This window comes from Mirounga angustirostris, unplaced genomic scaffold (assembly GCF_029215605.1).
Source record: "Mirounga angustirostris isolate CCGP_5_RB_7025 unplaced genomic scaffold, mMirAng1.0.hap1 SCAF_2, whole genome shotgun sequence".
Taxonomy (NCBI): domain Eukaryota; kingdom Metazoa; phylum Chordata; class Mammalia; order Carnivora; family Phocidae; genus Mirounga; species Mirounga angustirostris.
This window is the reverse complement of record NW_026991710.1, coordinates 66625322-66650422: the sequence shown is the minus strand read 5'-3', so window position 1 is coordinate 66650422 and position 25101 is coordinate 66625322. Positions and strand designations below refer to the sequence as shown.

Sequence of the window (25101 nt, the reverse complement as noted above, 5' to 3'; positions counted from 1 at the left end):
ATCAGAGACTACATTAGATCCCACGTTGTCCTTTGCTTATGCACCTACTTGAGCATTTATCACAGTGAGCTGTCGGATACCTGTCTCCTCACAGGAACCATAGCTTAATCATCTATAGATATCTCATCAACCTTACAGGTAGCAAAGGCTCAGTAACTGCAATAGTCATTGCCAATTTCATGGTTAAAAGGAGGGACAGCTACTCTGAGTGAAAGAAGATAAATTTGGTAGCCTTTAGCCTTACTCTAAACCATTATGGTTTATTTTCTCCTCTTGTTCACTTCCACTCTTTCCTGGAGGTACCATGGAAAAGATAGATGCATGACAAAAAAAAAAAAAAAAAAAAATCCAACAAGTGATAATATTCACTTCAGTACAGGCTAAAAAATCTAAACCAATGCTAAGGACACCCTCACCTAGTGATTTTTAATCCTCTTAACCTACCAAAATGGAACGCCTTGTGCCCTTTTAAATTCACGGCCCAAGACATGCATCACCACCACCCCAATCCATAGGGCTCCATAGAATTTCACTCAAGATCAGTGACAGACCAAAGTCTCACCAAGTACAACAGAAAACCAGCAATAAAGTTTGTTGTCTCCTTAAATCATAAGGATACACATTTAAAAATGTACCCAGAAAAATCAAAAATTAGTAGATCTGCTATGTCCAAGAGAAGGTATCTGACAACAAAAAGAAGATTGTGTATAGCCAGAAATATCCGATCTTGGTAAAATGTTACTGGTGCTAATACTTGATGTTTAAGTATACACATAAAGATCTACTAGTTGTTTCAATCATTTGAACATAACAATCCAATTACACAAAATGAGCAGATGTTTTCACTCAAATACTTTATTTCCAAAATGTATTGTGGTATACAGTTTCTATAGTTTCTCTCAGACAAGGCTCCAGAAGATAAATTCCTCCTAGTGAAGTGTTTGACATTTTGATTATCTTTAATCCTAAATTAGATGGGCACAAATTGTTTCTACATTATTTTTGAAAAACACATAAAGGCTTATTAGTCTTTCAATTAAATCAAGTGACTTATTTATTCTTAATTTCATAGTCGTCCCTTCCGTAGAATTCTACTTCCCTATGAACCCCGTATCTTAAACAATTCTTAAAATTCTTACCCAAAGTAAAAGGGTTTATTGGAACAACGGCAAAGCACTAATAGGCACAGGCACTAGTGAGCTCACTTGACTTTAACTCAATTCTAACAAAAATTAACAAGTGTCTTTACTATAGGACTTTTCTGAGCCTTTGTTACTATGTAATATTACTTTCCAAAAGCAAGGTGTCACATGTGGTGATTTCCAAGCTTATTTCACGGGGGGAGTAATTATTTATTTCATGCATTACCAATCAGCCTTTAGTAGGAAAGGGTTTATCTTTAAGAACATTTTTGAGAACCACAAATTAGAATAAGGTGCTAATAAAACCTCAAAAATAGGTTTCACTCCAAGATAGTCCAATTAGCATTATTTTCTTAAACCATTTACTACATCTTTAAAACTACAGGCAACCACCTTTAAATGTATGCTTTTAGAAATGCCCTATAAGAACACATAGATGAACTAGCACATTATTACCACCTTCACAGTGAAAACTCATTCAAAACTCAGGCAGCTGCTATTTTGCATAAAGAACAAAATTATGAATGACTCAAGGCCTATAGAATGCACTGCCTTCTATCTCAAGTTCAAACTGGGTAGATGTAAATTTATCCAATTTGGATATCTTAATCATCATAAATGAAAAAGAAGACTTACCAACAGAAGCTGAGTTTTTAAGACCCGACTCCTTTGGGACTCCTTTTTCAATTCGAATTGTGGCCCACTGTTTAAAAACAAATAGTATTATTAATGCAGACTGTTCCACAGACATGATGTAAAATACTCAAACCTTCCTTACACAGAAATGAAATTAAACATTAAGCCCCAGCACTCTCTGAATTAGAGATGCCCTAGTAAACCTCTGAGGTAGCAGTATTCCAAGGCTCAAATACACCCTTATATTCATCACTGATCATGTTCTAATAAAATAAAATAGGCTTGCAGAAGGAGGCAGTCTACACTTGGGGAGCTGGAAAGGAAGTGGTGAAATCGCTAACTAAAGACACCACCTGGCCACCTGGTCACTTGCCTCTATTGAGATACACAGGGAAAATGTTATTATGAGAAACCACAGGTTTGCGAGAACTTAAGAACAGGAAAAATCAATTCCCATTTTTGTTTTCAATGTACGTAGGAGTATAAAGAAATATACCAAGATGTGATTTGTTGTTTTCTTCTTTATACTTTTCCTATGCATTTCCAAAATTACCTACCATTAAACATCAGAGTTCAAAAACCACAAGTGAACTTTGTTGACAGCATCCCAGAAAATCCCAACGGCTATTTTTCCAGTTTAGAAAAGGAATGATTAAAATATTATTTCGATGATTACAATTCCAGAAGCTAACATTGTCTCGACTGACTGATTGGAGAGGAAGTGGGAAATTAGAGGTAAAAGGCATTGCGATCATTATAATTAGGACTTAAGTGCCCTTGAAGGAGTAAAAAGAATTTATCAAAATTGTAGTGGCCAAAAAACAGGTATTGCTAGGCTCACAAGGAATTAAACAGATTTTTAAAAATTCAAATAAATAAGACAATGAAGGATAGAGACTAAATGACCTAAAATATATACCTGAAGGTCAAGGAGAAGGGCATGATCTGACTATGTCAGGACCCCGCACAACATCCCAAAGAGCCAAGTAGGAACATGCTATTTGCACTTAGAGAACAGCCTATAAATAGAGACCTAATCTTCCTGGCTTCAAGTGGCAAGTCACAAATGATAATAAGACTCGATCTTAATCTGATTGTGCCTTTTTCCTTCCTTGCTGATTTAATGCAGGCATTCTCAACCTCTAGACATATCTCTCGTCTCTTCTTAGTAGAGGTAAAGGTTTATTTCCATAGTTTTTCACTTTAAAGCTTTGGTACCTATTGTCATTTATAATCAGACCAAAGATAGAATTAAGATAATATTTTGTCAATAACTGAACATTTGTTATCTTGGAGCCAGGTGATTTTATATTTTATAGAAATGGCAATTACCTTAGATTAGGACAATTATTCCATGCTCATGGGATGGAAAAAAAATGACATTTTGAGGCTGTTATGGGCTGAATTTTGTCTCCCCCCAAAATTCATATGGGGAAGCCCTAACTCCCCAGTACCTCAGAATGTGATTGCATTTGGAGACAGGGCCTTTTTAAAAAGGTGACAAAGTTAAAATGAGGCCTTTAGGGTGGGCCCTAATCCAACAAAACTGGTGTCCTTCTAAGAAGAGGAAATTTAACACAGAGAGACACCAGGGATTTGCACACAGAGAGGAAAGATCATATGAGGACACAGCAAGAAGGCAGCCATCCGCAAGCCAAAGAGAGAGGCCCCAGAATAAACAAACCTGCCAACACCTTCATTTGGGACTTCAGCCTCCAGAACTGCGAGAAAATAAATTTCTATTGTCTAAGGCACCCAGTCTGTGGTATTGTTATGACGGCCCTAGCGAACTGATACAGGGGCATGCCTCATACAGCATGATGTGCTACAAAGAGCTCCATGTTCTGTCACCAGACAAGTGTCAGAATGCCTAACCTCTCCTGAAATGGCAACTCCAAAGGTCTGTCCTACAAAATGCAGTTACAGTGTCCAAGACTAGCAAAGTTTCAGGTTGGAGGAGAAGTCACTTAATGCCAAAGGAAATTTGTACTAGAGAACCATTTTCTTCTGTGGGCTTACTCCCAAGGAAAGGTGAAAAGCACCTAGGCTTTGCAGCCAGATGCATATGCATATGAATTGCGGGTCTGCACTTTCTGGCCGGGTTCATCTCAAGAGAGATTTTTCTGGCACCTGGGTGGTTCAGTTGGTTAAGCGACTGCCTTCGGCTCAGGTCATGATCCTGGAGTCCCGGGATCGAGTCCCGCATTGGGCTCCCTGCTCGGCGAGGAGCCTGCTTCTCCCTCTGACCCTCCCCCCTCTCATGTGCTCGCTCTCTCTCATTCTCTCTGTCTCAAATAAATAAATAAAATCTTTAAAAAAAAGAGATTTTTCACCTCTTGGGACCTCGGTTTCACATCCCTAAACCAGCAACAGTATCAAGATAAAAGATTAAAGAAGGTATTCCATCCAATGACTGCCACACAATAGGCCACAAAGCAGAAAATGTTGTCTTCCTCCTCCCTCCTCACACCCCATAATTTACTTAGCTTCCAAAATGATCACTTTTTTCCAGACCACCAGTGCATCTTCCAATAAACAGCTATGTCTCTTCTACCATGCCAACTGATCAGGTAGGCCCAAAGACAGAGGTGGGGAATCTCTCTTCAGAAGTTCTAAGCCTCTTCCAGAGGTTATCTCAGAAAACATCTGCCTCCAAGAACCACAAAAAATGTAGTTCTGTCCACTAGAAGATCCTGAAGTATGACGGGGGCTTCTAACAATCCCCATTGTTACTCCCATCTCACTTCCCCCTACAAAGACAAGTTGAAAGATACTTCCCATCAGGTTCTCACTCGCCTTTACCTTAAAAATCCTCTTGGGAAGCAAAAAGTAGCTGTCTCTAATTCACACACACACACACACACACAAAAAGGGTTAAGTCTGATTTTAAGGTATCTTCCTTTTTATTCATATATTCATTTATTTTTTTTTTTAAGTAGGCACCACACTGGGTGTGGTTTCCTGACCCTGAGATCAAAACCTGACCTGAGATCAAGACTCACACTGGGCTTGAACTCACAGCCCTGAGATCAAGAGCTGAGTTGAGATCAAGACTTGGACGCTTAACTGACTGAGCTACCCAGGCGCCCCTAGGTCTGAGTTTTAAAGCTTAAATCAAAAGCTTGCAAAAATGTGACATTGTCACCTAGATAATTACAACTTTCGGCTTTTACACTAAAAAGACATTTAAAAATTAACTAAAAAGAGAAAAGGAGAGGATGAAAATCATATAAAAATTCAAATATTAGGTTTACCCAAATAACAGCAGGCCACCATCAGTAGCATAAAAAGCAGTTTCTTGACAGTCCTGTCATCTTGGCAGAGTGAGAACTCAGACTCTAGATTCAGATTAAAATCCCAATTCTACCACTGACAGCTGTATACCACTATCTGGACAAATTAACTCTGTGACTCTCCATTCCCCAACCTCAGAAGGGGAGTAATATAGTCTCTGTCAGAGAGTTGTGAAATTAAGCACATTGCCTGGGTAGCTTTTCTTTGTTACTGCTTTCTGTCATAAACAGCCATGGCCTTCTAGCACGTTTATTGTATTTCCAACACCAGGAATAATACCTGAGTATTATATTAACAGAGGTATGACATGACATCTTAATTGACATGCCTTTTAAAAAAGATAAAAAACTAACTGATGGATGGAGGAAAGTGTAAAGGGAAAGAATAATAATTAAAATAAAAGACGAGAATAGTCCGCTCTGAGTATGTATGCTAACTCATTAAAGATCTGAAGGTAGGTCAAATCTTAGCCACATAGGAGCAAAAGCAAAAAAAACAAAAACCAAGACCAAAGAATATTCCAATTCAAACTCCACTGAGACTGGAGCATCGCCTATGTATCAGTGCTTTCCTTGACCTCTCCTCATTGACCCGCGTAGTAACTCTCTGAGGCATACTCCACTACACCCATATCGGAACTTAAGTGACCTACCCAAGGTCACAGGGCCAGAAATTCAAAGGGACCTGTCCATGCTTCCAGCTTATTCCTCAAAAGCAGAGGGAAAAATTAGTCTATTAACATTCGTTATCTGTCCATCGCCTGTGTTATCTGGTTAGATTAGATAATTTACATACTACTGCCCTACCTTCTTCTCTACTGATCCTATATTTATATTCTCTTCCCATCTTTATTTCCCTGTGATCATGAGCCTTAGGCCAATGCATAGCAATCCTTCACCACCCTCACCTCCATCAACTTCTGTGGTTGAAAACAGCATTTTTTAATCTTAAATCCATCCATGTTCCTGTTTGGGATAAACATGAAAACTTCACACACACACACACACCCTCCCAGAGATTCCAATACGTATATCCTACCATCCAAATGTCCCCACCCCAAAGTTTTACCTCTCATTGTTTGAATTCCTAAAACAATTTTCCCAATATAAAGTTGTAATAATGCTTTATATACTCCTTAGAAATCATGATATACCCCTGGAAAATCACCAGTTTAGAGAAAGAAACAACCAAATCCGGTGAGAACTAAAAGCTAAGGAATAATGAGTAACAGAAGGACTGGGCCCTGCACAGAATCGACAAAAAGGCAGGGTATTTGTCCAGGACTAAAAATGTCCTAATACTAAACAACCAGCACAGTTTTTAAAGGAATTATCCCTATAGTCAGGAAAAGCGATCCACTGTGCTGCCTAACTGAAATGTCTGTGAAACATCTAAGGCTGTTCTAGCTGAAGGACAAGCAGCAACCCTGGGTCACCATTTCCCTCTCCTGTGCCTAAAGCAGACACCACTATGGGATCACAGCTCCTTCCTGAGGAGCCCAGCTGCTCCCAAACACAGGCGCTCCAGTCAGCGACAAGTCAGAGTTGGCCCCCAAAACGATCCCCAAAACGATGGGGATCATCACTCTGACCCAATAACTTACTCTAAGCAAAGAGGGTAGTTCCTTAGGCTGCCATCTACCTGGTTTCCAAGTAAGTGGTCTATCTCCCAGTAACAAGCTAGATGGACAAAAAATTAAAACTTCAGGCCCTACCTAACTGAAGACCAGATCCTGAACTGGATACATCCCCTCCAAGTATAGTAGTTATTTGCCAGGCTGACAGCAACTAGCTGGTCTCCCTCCTTGACATCTCTTTCGTTGTACCTTTAATTATTAAAGCAAGACATACTGGAGTCAGCCACTGGAAGCCAGTGTGTGGGATTTACCTTTACTCCAGTCTAACTTGGGATATAAATTCCAAAAGACACTGCTGTACAAGGGAACAACTTAATCATTTCAGAGTTCTGAGAAAGAGTTCTGAACACCAGCCAAAGAGGATCATCTGCAATGGGGAGAGTATTGGAAGAAGATCTAGCAGTAAGAGGCAGCCTAAGAAATCCACAGCGCAGCGTGACCAAGTTCAGAGTATGAAGTCAATAGGAAAGGTTAAAAACTGCACAATATCTCCCAGGCAGAAACAACAGAACTTTTAAAACATGAGGGCTGAAGATGAAGAATCAAATATAACTTCAAAGACTAGACAGAAAAATAGCCACAAAAAGAAAGTGCAACAAAAATCCGGGACAAAACAGGAGAGTAGCAGGTAAGAGAGTTGCAGGAGGTTAGTAGGTGAGAGATTAGCAGGTAAGAGAGTTGCAGGAGGTTAGTAGGTGAGAGATTAGCAGGTTAGAGATGTGGATCTGAGAGCCACCCCACTCACTGAGGGAGAAAAAAGCCAGGTCCTGGGGGCAGACCGAAGATAAGGACAGAAAAATGAGAACCTGCATTAGACAGTCCTGTAGAAGTTAGAGAAAAAAAGGATGCTAGAGTCTAAATAATAATATTATTCATTTAATTAATAGCAGCAAACACTGTTTAGCACCTAACACCTACAGGCACCCTTCTAAAATGCTTGACATGTTAACCCATTAAACAACCCCATAGGGGTGCCTGGGTGGCTCAGTCAGTTAAGCCTCAGGTCCTGATCTCAGGGTCCTGATCTCAGGGTCCTGGGATCGAGGCCCAGCCTCAGGCTCCCTGCTCAGTGGGGAGTCTCCTTCTCCCTCTGCCCCTCCCCCTGCTCATGCTCTCTCTCTCTCTGTCTCATTCTGTCTCTCAAATAAATAAAATCTTTTAAAAAAATAACCTATGGAAATAGGTGTTATATAATTATTCCTATTTTATAGATAAGGAAAATAAAGCACAAGAAGTAGGTGAATTCCCTAAGGTCACAAAATGAGAAGCGGAGCTGATTTTGGAACCAAATCTAAGCAAATCTGTATCCAGAGTCTGTAGTCCTCATCACTAGACTACAGGTCCTCTCCTCAGTTAAGACTCCTGTCTCCACTTAATTCAAGCAAACCACTGAACTTCTCTGAGTCTTTGTTTCCTCGCCCGGAAAAAGGGGTAACACTGGCCCTCCCTACATTCCCAAGGCTATAGGGAGCATCTGATGAAAGAGCAGAGGGGAAAGCCCTCTGTGATTTGATTAAGCTCTGTGCGAGGGTGAGCTGCTCACCTGCAGAATTTGGAAGCAGGAGTGCAGGGAGAACAGAGGTCAAAGAATATACATTTTCAATGACATTTCAAGTGCTTTTGGTTAGATAAAATTTCCATGACTCCATTAAAATATAATCAGATTTCTCTCTACCGCCCAGCAATTGGTTTCTTATCTTGAGCATAAACTGGAACATGATGCCTTTCTGGACAGCATGCCTTAGTACACGAAAGGACCTCTGAAACCTGGGGCTATAAAAACTAAGGGGAGTGAAGGGACAGCTGCACTAAATAATGGATATAAAGAAATTTATAACATAAAAGGTTGTTATTCTAATCAGTAATAATAGTAATAACAATAAAGCCGTGGGTGAGGGTGGTTCTGTATCCAACTAGGGGAACAACAAGGTGGTCCCGTGGTCTCAGCCCGGATCCCTCCACTCTGCGCAAGTAGCCAAGATGCTGTCTTCGCGCGACTGCGGGGGACAAACTGAAACGCGCACCCCTCGGGACCGCTGACCTTCCAAGATGGTCCCCTCGCCTCAACTCGGCTCTCAGCAGCTCTACTCGCGGCCACCACTGCCCCGGGGTCTCTCTCCCTAAAGCCCTCAAAGGTGTTGGGGCGCCGCATCCCCCCCGGCACTCACCTCTAAAGTTTTCACCAAGATCTTCATGTAGATCTCGGAGATACCCAAAGACACCCCGAAGGCCGAAGGCAGGAGGATGAGGCCGAGCACCAGCGCCAGCCAGGTGGAAAGGACCTTCCCGGCCAGCTCTGCGCCCTCCATGGCTGGGCGCACCGTCTCGGAAGGGGTCCACGGAGGAGGTCCGAGCGCGACAGCTGTCCCTGTCCCCAGGCAGCCGGGCAGCAGCTCCGGGAGCAGAGGCGCGGAGCCGGGCTCCGGAGAGTCAGCGCCGCCGCCTCCTGACACTCACCTCTGCAGGGAAAGAGGAAAGGAAGGAAAAAACTTTCAGAACGACGGCAATTTCCTTCCTTCCCTTTCGGGCTCCTCCCGGCCCGGCCGGTTAACTCTTTCTCCGCTGGAGGCCCAGGCCAGCGCCGAAGTCACCGCAGCGGGCGCAGACCCGGTCGCGCCGGCCGGACGACAGGAGCCGGGGTGAGCGAAGTGACACCGCGGCGCGGGCAGGAGGGCAGCGCAGCCGGGAACGCGCCCCACCCTAGTGCCTAATTTCCTCTGGGTGGCGACTGCGACGACTCAACGGCTGACTCACCGAGGCCCTCCGGGGCGCGGATCCCTGCGGGCGCACCGCACCACTGCACACCCGCCGCGGGCGGAACCGGCGCCAGGCGGAGCACTGCGCTGGGGCGAGCTGCGCTCCCGCGCCGGGCGCCCTATTTCTGCGCCCTGCTCTCGCCCCACCTCCCCCGCCATCCAACAGGGAGCTTCCAGGTTAGATCTGCACGGCCAGCGCCGCAGCCCCCCGCCACGCCCCGGCGGCCTCCCTTCTCCCCCGCGCCCCGCCTCCGCCTGCACGCCCAGCCAAGGTCCTTTCGGGAGAAGAGCTTTCTGCAAAATGTTAGCATTTCTTCACCCCAAAATGAACTACTGACGTATCCGGGACGCTTGAGAAGGTCATGTTTGTATGGCTGTAAAACCACCTCTTTAGAAGGGCTTTCAGGGAGAGGGAAAGGCACAGAGCGCCGCTGAGCTGCCGTTTGCGCCGCTTCCAGGTCTCCCACGCCTCCTTCCCCTCTCTCCACTGAGCAGCTGTGCGACTCTCTCTTGCTCGTCGGGAGAGGGAAAAGCTCTCTCCCGGAGACGCCTACCCCACTCAGCCGCCATGTCCTTGGCACAGGAATCCTTCGGCTGAGGGTCGCTCTCTTCCTGGGGGAAGATTCCAACCACGGCTGGCCCTACTGCTCATCCAACACTCTCAGCGCACGGAAGCTGCAGACAAATGCCAGGCTAGCTCAAATCTGCACCAAGTTGCCTTGCGCCTCCCGGGCATTCAGTACGCCCCCCAGGCCCCCCACCCCCCACCCCCGCACTGCTGCCGTGCTAGCCCTTACTAGAACGGTGAAGGGCAAAACGCTCTATGGCTATTTGCGACCTGATCGGTTCTTAGGAACATAAGATGGGATGTCGAGACTGTAGGAGATAAGATCAGGCTGTCCAGGGCTTCCAGATCATTACCGAAAAAGACCAAAATCTCATACAGGTCTCTTTCGGGTGTTACTTCAAGCTGGAAAAACTGGGAGGGCAAGCAAACTGAATTGAAGCAGGGTTGATAGCAAACACTTCAAAGAAAGTTGCCCCTGCCCGGGGTGTGGAGGAAACGGGGCGCAGAAAGGAAGAGAGAAACCCCAAGGCAAAGAATGTAAATGTTTCTTCTCTGCACCTCCTGCCAGGTGTGTATCACAAACCTCCTCCACCGCTAAGAAAGAAAACAATTATGACTTGGTCATAAGAACCAAGCTATGAATGAAGAAGCTTTGGTTTCTCTGTGTGTCCTGCCAATTTACAAAAACAAGGAAGACACAATTGCCAAAATCTGTCCCAAGGGCTGAAAACAAACACATATTTAGCATAAAACCTCAAAGATTATATTGACTCATTTAACACGTACACTTCAGGCAAAATTCTTACTCTCCTTATATTTCCTCAAAGGAAGGTGACTAAGGAATGCTGCATGATTGTACCAAAATTTACCCAACAAACACCCTGTGCCCACAACTCAGCGTCAGGATGGCTTCTTCTACCCAGCCAGACACAGGTGCTGGGGGCCCACAATCCCTAGTCATTTCTGTCGCTCACTACCAAACTCCATGAACTGGTTTTGGTTTGGTTTTGGTTTTTTCACTATTGTGGAAGAATTACTGTCTCACAACAGAATGGTAGAATGGTAATAACATGGAATTTGTGGTCTTAGGTTGACTGCAGCACAGACAACTCTAAGTTTGAGCTTTTAGTCCTTCTGTACTTCAGCTTTCTCATCAGTAAAATGGACTCATTTTGGGTCAGATGTGATTGTGAGTTTGAAACTATTTTGCTTAGCAACAAAGCTCTCCACAGAGATCAGAAGGCAAGTTGGTGCAAGTGCAAAAGCTCTCTTTTTCTTGCCTAAAACACAAAAGAACCAAGATAGGCTCACTTTTGCAAGTGATGAGGGAGAGGGCGGAGAGGGGAGAGAGGGTGGGTGGTCCCAATGTTCCCTGCACTCACCTCACCTCTCCCCTCTCCTGCAGCCCTTAAGGCTCTTTCAATTACACCTAAGTAGGACCCTCCTTCCTTTCATGCACTTAGAACTCCCTGCACTTACTCTATTAGCTTCCTAGGGCTACCTTGTAACAAGTGACCACAGACTTAATGACTTAAAACAACAAAACTTTACTTTCTCAGTTCTGGAGATGAGAAGTCTGAAGTCGAGGAGTCGAGGTGTCTGCAGGGCCAAGCTCCTTCCAAAGGCTTGGGAGGGCGGGGGGCAGAAATGACACACAATCTTTCCTTGCTTCCTCTTGCTTCTGGCGGCTCCCAGCATTCGCTGGCTTGTGGCAGCACCACTCCACTCATTGTCTCAGTCTTCCTAAGTCTCCTCTTCCCTTCTCTTCTCTGATAAAGACATTGTTATCCTGGATTTAGGACCCACCCTCATCCAGGGTGATCTCATCTCGAGATCACTCACTTAATTATACTTAATCTTCAAAGATCTTTTTTTCCAAATAAGGTCACATTCACAGGTTAGGACTTGAGCTTGTCTTTTGGAAGGCTACAGTTCAAGCCCCTACACTTATCATCTCTGTAAACTGAGATAATAACACCCACTTGGAGAGATTGTTATTGGGATTTGAGATTATATTTTAAAAATTTAGCTGATAGTAAAATGCTCAATCCTGAGGTTGTTTAGAAGAATCCTGTTTTCCACCTTTTGTCCTGGCACATATTTTAATAATGCTTCCTTTCACTCTTGAAAATACCCTGGTTTGAGTGGTAAATCACATGGTTCCCTTCGGTTTACATAGTTTCTAAGATCCTTCCCAGTCCTAAAATACTAGATTCTTTGACAAAAATCAGTGTCAAGTCTGTGTGACCCCTTGTCAACACCTGAGGCCAAATGAGGTTGTATTAGGGAATGAAGGAAAGAGAATAGCATCTAATTAACATCTCAAACTTCAATGTGGGTAGAAATCCCTGGGGCTCTTGTTAAAATGCAGGTTCTTAGCAGGGTTGGGATGGGGTCTGAGATTCTGCATTTCAGTGAACTCCCAGGTGATGCTAATGTTGTTGGTCTAGGACACACTTGAGTAGCAAGTCCTTAGAGTATGGACAAACAGAGGAGTTTCACATTTAACTGATAACACAAGAATGCGACGGTCCAGCTAAATCTCTGGGAGTCAACACAAAAAGAATTGATTCCCAAGAGCTGGCAGCCCTTATCTGAGGATTCATTTTGTGATTTTACATCTTCTTCGTACCCTTGCTTTGACAGCAGTTGTGGGTAATGTGAACAGAGGAGTTTAGGTTAACAAACTTTGAGCAAATGTCAATACTCTCATGAATAGATGCCTTGGCAAATAAGATGCCATAGTTGAAGCCAAATGATGAATATTGATTTAACATAAGAGGTAGGGTAGAAATGAGAAATCTGGAGGTGAAGCAGATTGCTGCAGCATCTTATTAAACAGACAAGTTTTGCAATTCTTGTCTCTAGCCTTGGTATGAGACCTCCCTTTTCTCTGATTTCACACCTTTCTTGGGTCTTCATCATCTCCTGCCTTGATTCCTGTGTTTGCTTTACCGTTCCACGGTATACTGCTTACTATCAGGAATCTCTTCATTCATCTGTAACTCCCTGCCCATTATCCACTCCTCCACCAGCACAGAATTTTACTTCATGCCACACCGTTGTTCAAAGCCAGCAGTGTGACCCTAATGGTCACTGAGTAAAGTCCAAATGTCTTGGGCTAGTTCTTGAAGCATTCCAATTTTAACTCCCATCACCTTCCAGCAAAATCTTTCTCACCTCCTTCTGGTTTCTGTGGGGTTTCTTCTTCTCTGGGTCTTTGATCACATCACAGTTCCCCCTCCCCATGCCCCCCAACATCCCCTCCAACACCCATACCATGGACCTGCGCTAAAACTCCATCATTCACCTGACCTCCATAAGCTTCTATTTCCACTGATAAACCAGAGTGACATTTTGGGTCTCTAGGAGTTAGTGTCAATTCAGAAACAGTCACCAGTATTCCCAGAAAGTCTGATTATCTCCCTTTCTTCAGTGCGAAGTCACCTTGATAAATGGCCTTAGGTCTTCTGGTAGAAGACCAGGAGATAGATTAACAGTATAACACTTTGGGCAGTCTTCAAGGGGACCCAGCCTCCCCTTCTTTCAAATGGCTCTGGGTCTGTAAACTGGCTCAAGTTTGGGAATTAACTGAGGGACCAAGACTATCTGTTTTCTGATTCAAAGTAAGCTTCTGTTGACTAAACCTAGGAGTCTTCCATTTATACAGAATACAAGTGAGAATTTAATACACAGCCTATTTCTTTTGATCAGCTGGTCAACACCAGAGGTTTCTTGGAGTCAGCCTATTCTGGTTACTACTCTGACTCTGCTGTCCATTACAGGCTCATACCCATTATCCCCATTACGTTTAAGGGCCCCATTTCGATGGTAGCAGTTCCCACTGTAAACTCTAACCTCCAGAAAAAAACAACCAAAGAGCTCTTCAAGGATCCTGGGGCTCCCTTTCACAAATTTATTTCTCACCGTTGAAGAAAGAGGTATGTCTTTGGATCTTCCTAAGATGAGTGGTCAGGGGGCGCCTGGGTGGCTCAGTTGGTTAAGCGACTGCCTTCGGCTCAGGTCATGATCCTGGAGTCCCTGGATCGAGTCCCGCATCGGGCTCCCTGCTCGGCAGGGAGTCTGCTTCTCCCTCTGACCCTCCCCTCTCTCATGTGCTCTCTCTCATTCTCTCTCGCAAATAAATAAATAAATCTTTAAAAAAAAATAAATAAATAAATTTCACCTGATCCAACTATATATTCCTTCCACCATGTTCTCACACCTATCCTGCAGATTTGTGCCTGTATAAATTTTTAAAATCATGCAGTTCTTCTGGAGCATCATGTACCTCCCCATGGGTTATACTTTGTATTTCACCTTTCAGAGCTTGCTAGGACTTGAGTTTAGTTACAGGTCTAGAAGCCCAGAGTGGTAGAGGCAAGTCCTGAAGAGAGTCATCTTTGTCTTTCAAGGCAAGTGCCTCAGGGGAGGTCATTACAGGTTCTTCAGGCAAAGGAGTGCTAAGTTCTTCAGGCAGAGGTAGAAAGCTGCTTCCACAGGCAAAGATGACTCAGCAGAATTTAAGGGTTCGATGTCCCCTAGCTCTGAAAAGATTTGCCCTGATATCCTCTTGTCAGTTTCTTCCCAATCGATGCCATCATTTTGTGTTATAATTCAGTCACTCGCAGGATGAGACTCTACGCATGCTTTTCAGAAATATTGGCCCATGACTACAGAAGATTAGGGTTTCTTTCAGGGCACATACAGAAGATTTCAGGTCATTTATTTGGAGTGCGACCCAAGAATTTGAAATCCTGAGCTCATCCTTTTCTTTTCCTACTATTGGAGTGCAGTTAGGAACAAACAGTCAATCTCATTATATTCCTTAGTTTAACTAAAATGATCTAAAATAACAAATATATGGTTACCCAGAATCTTGCCTTCTGTTAATATTGATTAGGAATATCCAAATGGCCATATTTTACATGTCCCTTACCGTATTATGCTGTGGGCTATCAGTGCTCTCCTTATATCACTGAAATTAGAACCATTGGTGCATTTAAATCTAATCAGATTAAAAAGACAACTCCAGAAAACTCGTCCTTTAGATTCTGAATGAGTATGTATGAGAATAAAAGGCACAGCATAGGAATATATTCAATGATATTGCAATAGCCTTGTATGGTGACAGATGATAGTTATATTTGTGGTGAATATAGCATAATGTATAAACTTGTCAAATCACTATGCTGTACATCTGAAACTAATATAACATTGTGTGTCAACTCTACTCAAATTCTAAAAATTTAAATACCATCAATCACACATGTGTGAGAATGAGGGCAAAAAAGGAAAAATAACATCTAACTATAAAAATAGTAAAAATAAAGTATTACTGTAAGAATAGTTGTATACACCCCTGAAAGGGTCTCAGGGACCTCCAGGAGTCCCTGGCTATATTTTGAAAACCACTGACCTAAATAAAAGTATTTCTCCAACAAAAAAATAATAGTGCATGGAGACACATTATTTATGATGAAGTTGCCTAATACCTCATGCATCATACCTCATTTGAACTTATAGGAATTAAATTATATGACTAAAAAATGAAAAGAGCAAAAATGAAATAGTGGCCATTCCACTCAGGTAGCATTTTGAGATGGGGAACATAAATCTTCTTTTCCTTCTCAAGGTGTCAGTTCCTGGGGGGAGCGGGAGTCTCTCAAAGTGTGAACATTTCCCTTGCCAAGTATGATTCTAGTGTTAAAAACTAGAGTGCATATTTTTAAACCGCTTAGCCCTAAAAGCCAAGCATTTGCTTCATCTGTGCTCAGTCCAAAAATGAATCTATTCCAATATTGGAAGGAAAAATGACATGGTAAGAGGTAGTCTATCAGTTTCCATGATGGAGCATTCCTAGGGAACTCTTCAAGGATGATTTTGACCACTCAACTACTTATTTATGGATAGGCTAAGAAACTAACTCTTGGATCTAGAATGTGACCCCACAGGGGTACCTGGGTGGTGCAGCTGGTTGAGAGTCAGACTCTTGGTTTCTGTTCAGGTCATTATCTTGGGGGTCATGAGATTGAGGTGGGGCTCCACACTCAGCCTGGAGTCTGCTTGGGCTTCTCTCCCCCTCTGTCCCTCCTGCTCATATGCTCTCTCTCTCTCTCTCTCAAAATAAACAAATAAATCTTTAAAATATAATAATGTGACCCCACAGATTCTTTTTTTTTTTTTTAAGATTTTATTTATTTATTTGAGAGAGAGAGAGAGAGAGAGAAAGCACATGAGAGGGGGGAGGGTCAGAGGGAGAAGCAAACTCCCTGCCTAGCAGGGAGCCCGATGCGGGACTCGATCCCGGGACTCCGGGATCATGACCTGAGCCGAAGGCAGTCACCCAACCAACTGAGCCACCCAGGTGCCCCTTGACCCCACAGATTCTAATCTACAGTCTGATTGGGAACCACTATCATAGGACCTAATAGCTGACCCTACTCTATCTAGTCTCCAAACGTAGGAGTGAGAACTAGTAGTTAAAATTTTTCGGACTGTATGATAGAGCGATATACTCAACGCACATTTGATGAATTGAACAGAATGTCCCCAAAGAGCAAGAATGCAGCTTCAAGGAGTATGTACACAGGGAGAAGGGAAGCCTCTGACCAGAAAGCCCAAGTTCCCCTTTCCCCAGTCCATTTATTCACGGATTTTATGTAAATCAGCGGTCAGAAACTAAAGGGCCTTTATAAGGACCCATCCAATGTTTTTTAAGAAATTTGAATTGATTGCCCACATATTAAAATCTTCACACTAAAATTAGAATTTCCAGACTCTCGTATAATCAGGCAACACTGAGCTTGCTTCCTACAGGACAGAACCTCTCCATCTTCATCCCTCTTGTGGTCTTTTGTCATCATTACAGCACTGATGTATTTCTTATAGTAGAATAGAAATAAGAGGAAAACGACTTGTACTTTGTACCTAGGTACTTATCAAAGTGTTTCTTAACCCCAGCTGACTTCTTCATTTTCATTACTTGCCCAGCCTCTTCCAGGAGGTATTTGAATTTGAATGTAGATAGACCTCAGCTAACCCAGTTAGTCAGAATTTCTTCCATAGGGAATTTTATTATCCATTACTACCAAAGCTTTAGAATTTCAGTATTCCCAAGAGCTGGATATTACGAAGAAATGAGTTTCTTTCTCTTTTCTTTCTTCCTTTCCTCCTTCTTTTTATTTATTTTTTTATTTTTAAAGATTTTATTTATTTATTTGAGAGAGAGAGAGAGAGCCCAAGAGGGGGTAGGGTCAGAGAGAGAAGCAGACTCCCTGCTGAGAAGGGAGCCCGATTTGGGGCTCGATTCCAGGACTCCGGGATCATGACCTGAGCCGAAGGCAGTCGCATAACCAACTGAGCCACCCAGGCGCCCTCCTCCTTCTTTTTAATTTTTTTTGTTCAAAGACTAGAGATCTCCGTTCAAGATTAGAGAAGGAGTTTGATGGCCAAGTGCCCTGTGTCCCTAGGACAATACTAAAACAGAAGACCCCACTATAGAGTTTGGTATCTCTGGGGAAGGGGAGGGAGATGATGACAAAGGAGAATAAAATTGGGGAAACAATAAAAATGTTGACAAAAGTTTCCATTAAGAAACTGCTCACTTAGGGAAGGTCTTCTTCCTCAGGCAGCTGTAATCACTTTATCCCCAGTAATATCCACTTTTACATAATTTACCAATATTCCCAAAATCTTTCTCTAATTTTGGAAGAATCATTACATTATTATAATAACCAGTAAAACCCCTTAACAGATTTTAAAAGTTGACTTCATATTCAAAATTTCTGGATAACAGCAACATTTTGCTCAGACGCTAATATTCTATCTAGCCTTCTGAACTTACCTGAGAGTGGGTAAAATCCTCGTCCCTCTGATGCAAGTGTTGTACATATCTGCACACACACAGTTGCTTGTATATAGGTCTTGGTGGTTTGATGATTCCAGGCATGATTTCATGACTTACCATTCTCTGATGATATAATCACTCATGCACTAAAATTCATTCATGATTGGAAAACTTGTCATAGAGATTGATTTTCTGTCTTTTGTCCTTAAAATAATCACATTTCAGGGAAAACAAAAAACTTTTAAAGATAAAAATTTTAAAAGACCAAATGCAACTCTGCATTATATATTTGGACAACTGGTAATAAATGGAAACTGGTATTTTAAATATTATTTAGATGCATACCTTCCTTTTACTCAGTCAGAATAAAAATAAGTAGATTAATAATTAAGGAGAGCAGTCAAATTTATCCCAGGATTAGTCCTGGAGTCTTTCATTCTGCAAGTTCATAAGTTAAAAACGTTTTCAAATCACGAGAGTTGCCTTTAATTAATGGATTGCTGTCACCACCTGATAATACATAGTGCTAAAGTTCACTTCTGCATCTTGAGCAGAGAGCAACTAGCTGACAACAACAATTAAGAAGAAAACAACTTGCTGACTAATTAGTAGCTTCAATGTACTCTGGCCTCTGTTAAAAATAAAATCTCTTCAACTATCACGATGACTGTTACAATGCACCACTGTTATTTATAATGCTTCACCCATTACTCTTTGTCTCCTCCTCGTGTCTCCCCACTGAAGTTGGAGGAAAAACACTCCCCTCATCAAGCCAGAGTTTAAAATAGGTAGTGATACCAAGCACACTCCAGCATGACTTCTATGCTTCAATTATTTCCCATTCTTTTAATTATTCTAACAAACGAAAACTTTATTGTTTTACTTACTTTAAATCCATCAGGTATTATTTTCACTAGAAAATGACTAACAATGTTTTGGGTGGGACCTCAACATAAATGCAAGGAAAACTGGTTAACCCAACCTTGTCCATGAGTAAACAGTCAGGTGAGGGCAATCATCACCTCAATGCTTCTCAAGATGGAGTTCCTGAAACCACAAGAAACACAGACATAATCGTGGGGGGTCCGTAAGTTCTCTGTGAGTAAGTAGTGGCCATCTACTCTTTAACTCAGTATTTCTTAAATTATAGCATACAAACATCTTAAAGATGTGAGAATTCTCTGGTTTGAGCCTCCCAGGAAGAAGGTGATATGGTTCTGAATCTGGTGAACTTACATCTGACGGAAATGTTCTTTGGAACCAGGAAAATCCCAGCCTATGAGTCTGTCATTAAAGACCTTAAAAACTAGACGGTTCAGGACACCTTGGTGGCTCAGTAGGTTAACGCCTGCCTTCGGCTCAGGTCATGATCCCAGGGTCCTGGGATTGAGTCCCACATCGGGCTCCTTGCTCAGCGGGGACCCTGCTTCTCCCTCTGCCTCTCTCGCTCTCTCTTTGTCTCTCATGAATAAATAAATAAAATCTTAAAAAAAAAAAAAACCAGATGGTTCACTACACTGTATGTGTTAAATGAATTAAGGAAAACATCACCTTGCTCACTGTTGACTAAAGTCTCAGCCTCAAACTTTCCTATTGACCTGCCCTTACAAAAAAGTATGTCAGGGGCATATTCTTTGCAACTCCTGTCTGGAAAATACCATGACCCAGTCTCCCCAGCACTCCTAAAGCCAAATGCAAATGACTCCAGAGCAGAGATTCTGCAAGATTGCCTGGAATGAGCTACCCTGATGAGGCAAGTTCTTATAAAATTCCTATGGGGTTAGAGAGAGTGAGAGAGAACATCAAAAATGCAGACCCACCACTACCTCAGTGTGATCATCTCCATTTGAGATAGCTAAAATGGCCCTTGGTTTTAAAATCTAAAATTTGGTTGAGTCAAGCTTTTGTGGCCAGTTCATAACATCAAATTCACAAGAGACCGAGCTATGAATCAGAAAGCCTAGTGCATATATATGATGCTGTGTATATGTTTCTGGTAGCCAGAACATCTTCAAAATATAGTACCTCCTCCTTCACTGTATCAAAGGGCTGAAAGGCCAAATTTACAATCAAAAGAAATAAGAGCAAGACAGCTGTATAGTGTTAAGGGTTCTTTCACCCATGGCCAAGAGAAACCTGGAGAAGGATTGCTGCTGTGTGACTAAAAGAGGAGTTGCCCCCTTCCAGTGCCTCCCCTGGCCATGTTATGTGATAATCACTCAAATCAGCCTCTCTGGTTTCTCTCCTTTTCCTGATTCTATTTGGACTCTCATCTTCCTTCCTTAAATAGGTTTCTTGATAGTCGGTGAAGTCATGGTGCCTCTCGTGTTCATCATATTCTGGTCACTGTTCTGGGAAATTCACTCTGGTCACCTTCATGGGTGTTCCTCACATCTCTTCTGCTATACATTTACCAGGTTTTCCTGATGGGTGTTTGTTTGTTTGCCACAAATGACTCATTATGCATAGTTTCATTCATCCTCTTAAATCATTTTTTGAAAAAAAGTGAGAATAGGGGCATCTGGATGGCTCAGTCAGTTAAGCATCCAACTCTTGAATTCGGCTCAGGTCATGATCTCAGGGTTGTGAGATCAAACCCTGTGTTGGGCTCTGTTTTGGACTCTGCACTGAGTGTGAAGCCAGATTAAGATTCTCTCTGTCTCTCTCCCTCTGCCCCTTCTTTCTCTCTCTCCATCTCTCTCTCTCTCCCTCCCTCTCAAAAAAAAAAAGAGAGAGAAAAGTTAGAATAAGTAATTACTTCAGAAATAAAAAGTGATGAGCAATAAATGTGTAAGTTATATACATTTATATAAATGTATAAGAGATAAATGTATACATTTTTTCATTCTCAAAGGATGTTCTTATTTCCAAATTCTGGTGACCCAGGGATATCTTGTTCCATTCTCTCTATATTGACTTTTTTAGTAACTCCTAATGAAAAAGTTCATTCATTCAATAAGCAAATATGGAGGTTATACTATTTATAAGCCAGATATTATGATAAATCTTGGAGGTTTAAAGAAGAATAAAATGGTCCAGTGCATGTGAAGAAATTGACTAAGAAGGTCCATAAATACAGTATAACCTAGAATGAATCCACTTTTGCCCCTTCTGATCCATTTTCCACTATGCTATTGGAGCAGTCATTTTGAAAGAAAGCATCAGCATATTTTAGCTTATTTGGTCTCACAGCCATGTGTAAGATATCAACTTATTTGGTCTCACAGCCATGTGTAAGATATCAACAATCCAGCATAGACAGGGTTGCACCAAACCCAGTCCTATTCCTCATTACTGTCTCTTCTAGTAGAAGATTAAGACTCAGGGTCCTTGGTACTGATGCCAAAGCTCTAGATCTCCTGCAAGCAATTCTTGAATAAACTCACATCTGCCTCCCCAAGGGTAAGCCTCCTTTGCTGTGCCATGAGCTGTAAGTATAAATAAAGTCAAGAAACATTTCCCACCACAGAAGCAACTGAGTCCCAGTGTAGTAAATCAAGGGAAAATTAATAAAGGAACCCTCACTAAAATGGAGTCAGGAGGCCAGAAGGGGGAGCTCTCACCCCGTGACACTCAACATCGATTACAGCAAGAATTGTCAATTATTTATAGACCCCGACAGAAGAACGGTCAACAGGAAAAAATCAATAGTCATAGGTCCCAACAGGAAAAGATGTACATTGCATCTCCTACATAAGAAATTAACTACCACAGCCACTCAGCCAGATGAGAAACCATCATCCTGAACTCTTGCTTTTCTCCAATGGACTTCCATTCAAAACCACCCCTCCCAACATCCTCCTTCTTCTCCATGAAATAACATTCCTCTCATTTGTTTGTCGGATTTGCCTATGGTTTTTGCTGTGGCTTGTTTGTCCCAAATTGCAATCCTCTACTATTATCAAATAAACCCACTTTTTGCTGGTAAAATAACTGTTTTATTTTTAAGTCAACAAGCTATATATGACTATTTACAGTCCAAACACGGCACTGATTAAGACTTATGTCTAAAACATCTACATTCCTGTTTTTCTTTCAGGTTTCACTAGAAACAAAATGTAAGTCTTTCCTTTACATTTGTGTAATTAGAGTCTGTTTACAATTGACTCAAAATGAGATTCCAAAATATATTTTAGTTCTCTCTCTCTCAGCTCAGGTAACCCTCCCCCAAGTTTTAGTCAGAACTTCCACACCTAATGTTCCTTTTGGCTTGGCAATGGTTCTCTCCCCACCTCTTTTCCTCCCTATTTAGGTGCTTAAGAAGACTTTCCTTGACCTAAAGCTGGGGGCGGTGAGGGGTCGGTACCTTGATTATTCTTGCTTCTAGCTTTCTATCTCTTTCCTACAAAGTGTTTATCAGAATTGTGTAATTATTTTATCATATAAGAGATTATGTCTTTAATGGTTTTGTCTCAAATTAGATTATAAATTCCATTAGGGCAGACACTAACCTGACTTACAATAGATATTCAATAGTTGTGAATTCATGAATATGAGGAAAATATAAAGCAGGATTCCTACTCTCCAAGAATTTAGAATCTTATTAAGGAAAGAAAAAAAAATCCAAGAAATATTTACTATGCCCAGCCATCAAAAATTAAGAACCAGGGGCGCCTGGGTGGCTCAGTCAGTTAAGCATCCGCCTTCGGCTCAGGTCATGATCTCAGAGTCCTGGGATCAAGTCCTGCATCGGGTTCCCTGCTCAGCGGGGAGTCTGTTTCTCCCTCTCCCTCTGCTTCGTCCTCCCTGCTCAAGCTCTGTCTGTCTCTCTCAAATAAATAAATAAAACTGGGCTTTGCATCCTTACAAAAAAGACCCCAGAAAGCCAACTGTCATAGGGTTATCATGAGAAGGAGCCTTCATCAAACACTCAATCTGCCAGCACCAAGATCTTGGACTTCCTAGCCTCCAGAACTGGGAAAAATAAATGTTTATTGTGAATAAGCCATCTAGTTTATGGCGTTTTTGTTAGAACAACCCAAAGAGACTAAGACAGGAATGTAAGGATGTAAAGTTTGGGGGAGATGAACCATGAGAGACTATGGACTCTGAGAAACAAACTGGGGGTTTTAGAGGGGGGTGGGGGGATGGGCTAGCCTGGTGATGGGTATTAAAGAGGGCACGTACTGAATGGAGCACTGGGTGTTATATGCAAACAGTGAATCATGGAACACTACATCAAACACTAATGATGTAATATATGGTGACTAACATAATAAAATAAAATTAAAAAAAAAAAGAATGTAAAGTTCAGTAGAGAAAGCATGATCTTGGTGGGGAGTGGAGAAAAGACAGTGGAAGATCAGGTGGATTAAACGGAGATTTAGCAGCAAAGCAATCAGCTATTTTAGGAAATACATTCATTTGCTCGGGCTGTCTTAAAAGAGTACCCCAAACTGGGGGGGTTAAACAATAGAAATTCATTGTCTCACAGTTCTGGAGGCTAAAGTCCAAACTCAGTAGGGTAGGAAGAGTTCCTTCTGAGAGCTGGGAGGGAGAATCTGTTCCTCTCCTCTCTCCTAGCTTCTGGTGGTTTTCCTGCAAGCTGGCATCCTTGGCTTGTAGACACAACATCTCTGCCTTCATGTTCACATGGCACTGTCCCTGTGTGCATATCTGCATATCTGTCTCTTTACACGGCATTCTTCTTACAAGAACACCAGTCGTACTGGAATAGGGGCTCCCCCTATGAGGTAAGCGGATAATCAAAGGTGGATAATAAAAGCGCTTGTAATCTCCTGTAAAGTAGTGGTTTACAACTCTATGGCTATCAGAACTACGTTTTTCAGAAATGACAATACCTGGGCCCTTCCTAGCATTTCAGAGGATTTCCCAAAGCCTAAGGGCCTTATATATGAGGCTACTTCTCTTTCAATCACCTCTTTATTCCTTTTGGTCTAGTAAGCACTGGGAGACAGGAGCCCAGAGTTCTGGTTCTGACTTTGCTTCAAATTAGTATCTACAGTTCATTGCAGCATGATTCACAATAGTCAAGATATGGAGATAATCGAACTGTCCCTCAAAGCATGGCTGCATAAAGAAAATGTGAAATGTATAAGAATGTTATTCACCTTTTTAGAAAGGAAGAAATCCTGTCATTTCTGACAACATGGATGAAACTGGTGGACATGATGGCAAGTGAAATAAACTAGGCATAGAAAGACAAATACTGCATTATCTAAATACTTGTAATCATAGAAGCACAGCGTAGAATGGTGATTGACAGGGGCTGGGGAGTGGAGAAAATGGGGAGATGTTGGTCAAAGCTTATAGTTACACAAGGTAAGTACCACAGATCTAATATACAGCATGGTGACTATAGTTAATAATACTGTATTGTATACTTCAAAATTGGCCAAGAAGGTAAATCTTAAGTATTCTCACCACACACACAAGAAAGGTAACTATGTAGGGTGATGGACATGTTAACCAGCTTGATTGTCGTGATCATTTCACAATGCACACATATATCAAAACATCACGTTATACTTCAATAAATACATTTATTTGTCAATTGCCCCAGTAAAGCTAAAGAAGAAGACAAAAAAGGATGAAGCTATGAACCATATAAAATACTTTGTAGAAAATAACTATTTACAGATTTGGATGGCTTAATTGCTCTGGGCTTTTAGTTTTTGCATCAGTAAGATGAGAAGGGCCTAAATAATCTCCAAAGGTCCCTTCAATTCTTGTATTATTTGATGCCTGCAACCAAGGAGAATGTTTAGTAAATCTGCTCTTGGCATAAAAAAATTAAGGTGAAATGCTTTAGAACATGCCACCCCAAAATATACTGCTTTAGCATATTGATTACTTTGAGCTGAAGACATTTGAAAAACAACAAAGGCAGAAAGAGCACGCCGGCCTACTCTTTCTTTCTTTTTTTTTTTTTTTAAAGATTTTATTTATTTATTTGTCAGAGAGAGAGAGAGCGCGCAAGCAGGCAAAGGCAGAAGCAGGATCCCTGCTGAGCAAGGAGCCCCATGCGGGAATTGATCCGAGGACCCTGATATCATGACCTAGCCAAAGGCAGACACTTAACCAACTGAGCCACCCAAGCGTCCCTGACCTACTCTTTCTACCAAAAAGCAGGTCATAAAATTTCTCATGAGAAAGATGGCCTGCCTGACCAGGAAGAGAACGGAGTTTTAGTTTCACTGATTTTTCTCCTTTTTTTTTTTTTTAAGATTTTATTTATTTATTTGACAGAGAGATAGAGA

The 25101-nt window shown here is 42.0% G+C and overlaps 1 protein-coding gene across 1 annotated transcript in view; it reads right to left on the bottom strand.

Moving 5' to 3' along the window:
• The window catches only part of GPAT3 (glycerol-3-phosphate acyltransferase 3), a 61961-nt gene extending 52319 nt beyond the window's left edge, over positions 1 to 9642 (bottom strand). Inside the window, exons 1-3 of the mRNA XM_045880849.3 lie at positions 9463 to 9642; positions 8877 to 9167; positions 1779 to 1845 (exon numbers count right to left, since the gene is read on the bottom strand). Coding sequence (XP_045736805.1) covers positions 1779 to 1845; positions 8877 to 9017 — 208 coding nt within the window. The 5' untranslated portion in view covers positions 9018 to 9167; positions 9463 to 9642. The remainder of the gene's footprint in view (positions 1 to 1778; positions 1846 to 8876; positions 9168 to 9462) is intronic.
• Between the last annotated feature and the right edge of the window lie 15459 nt (positions 9643 to 25101).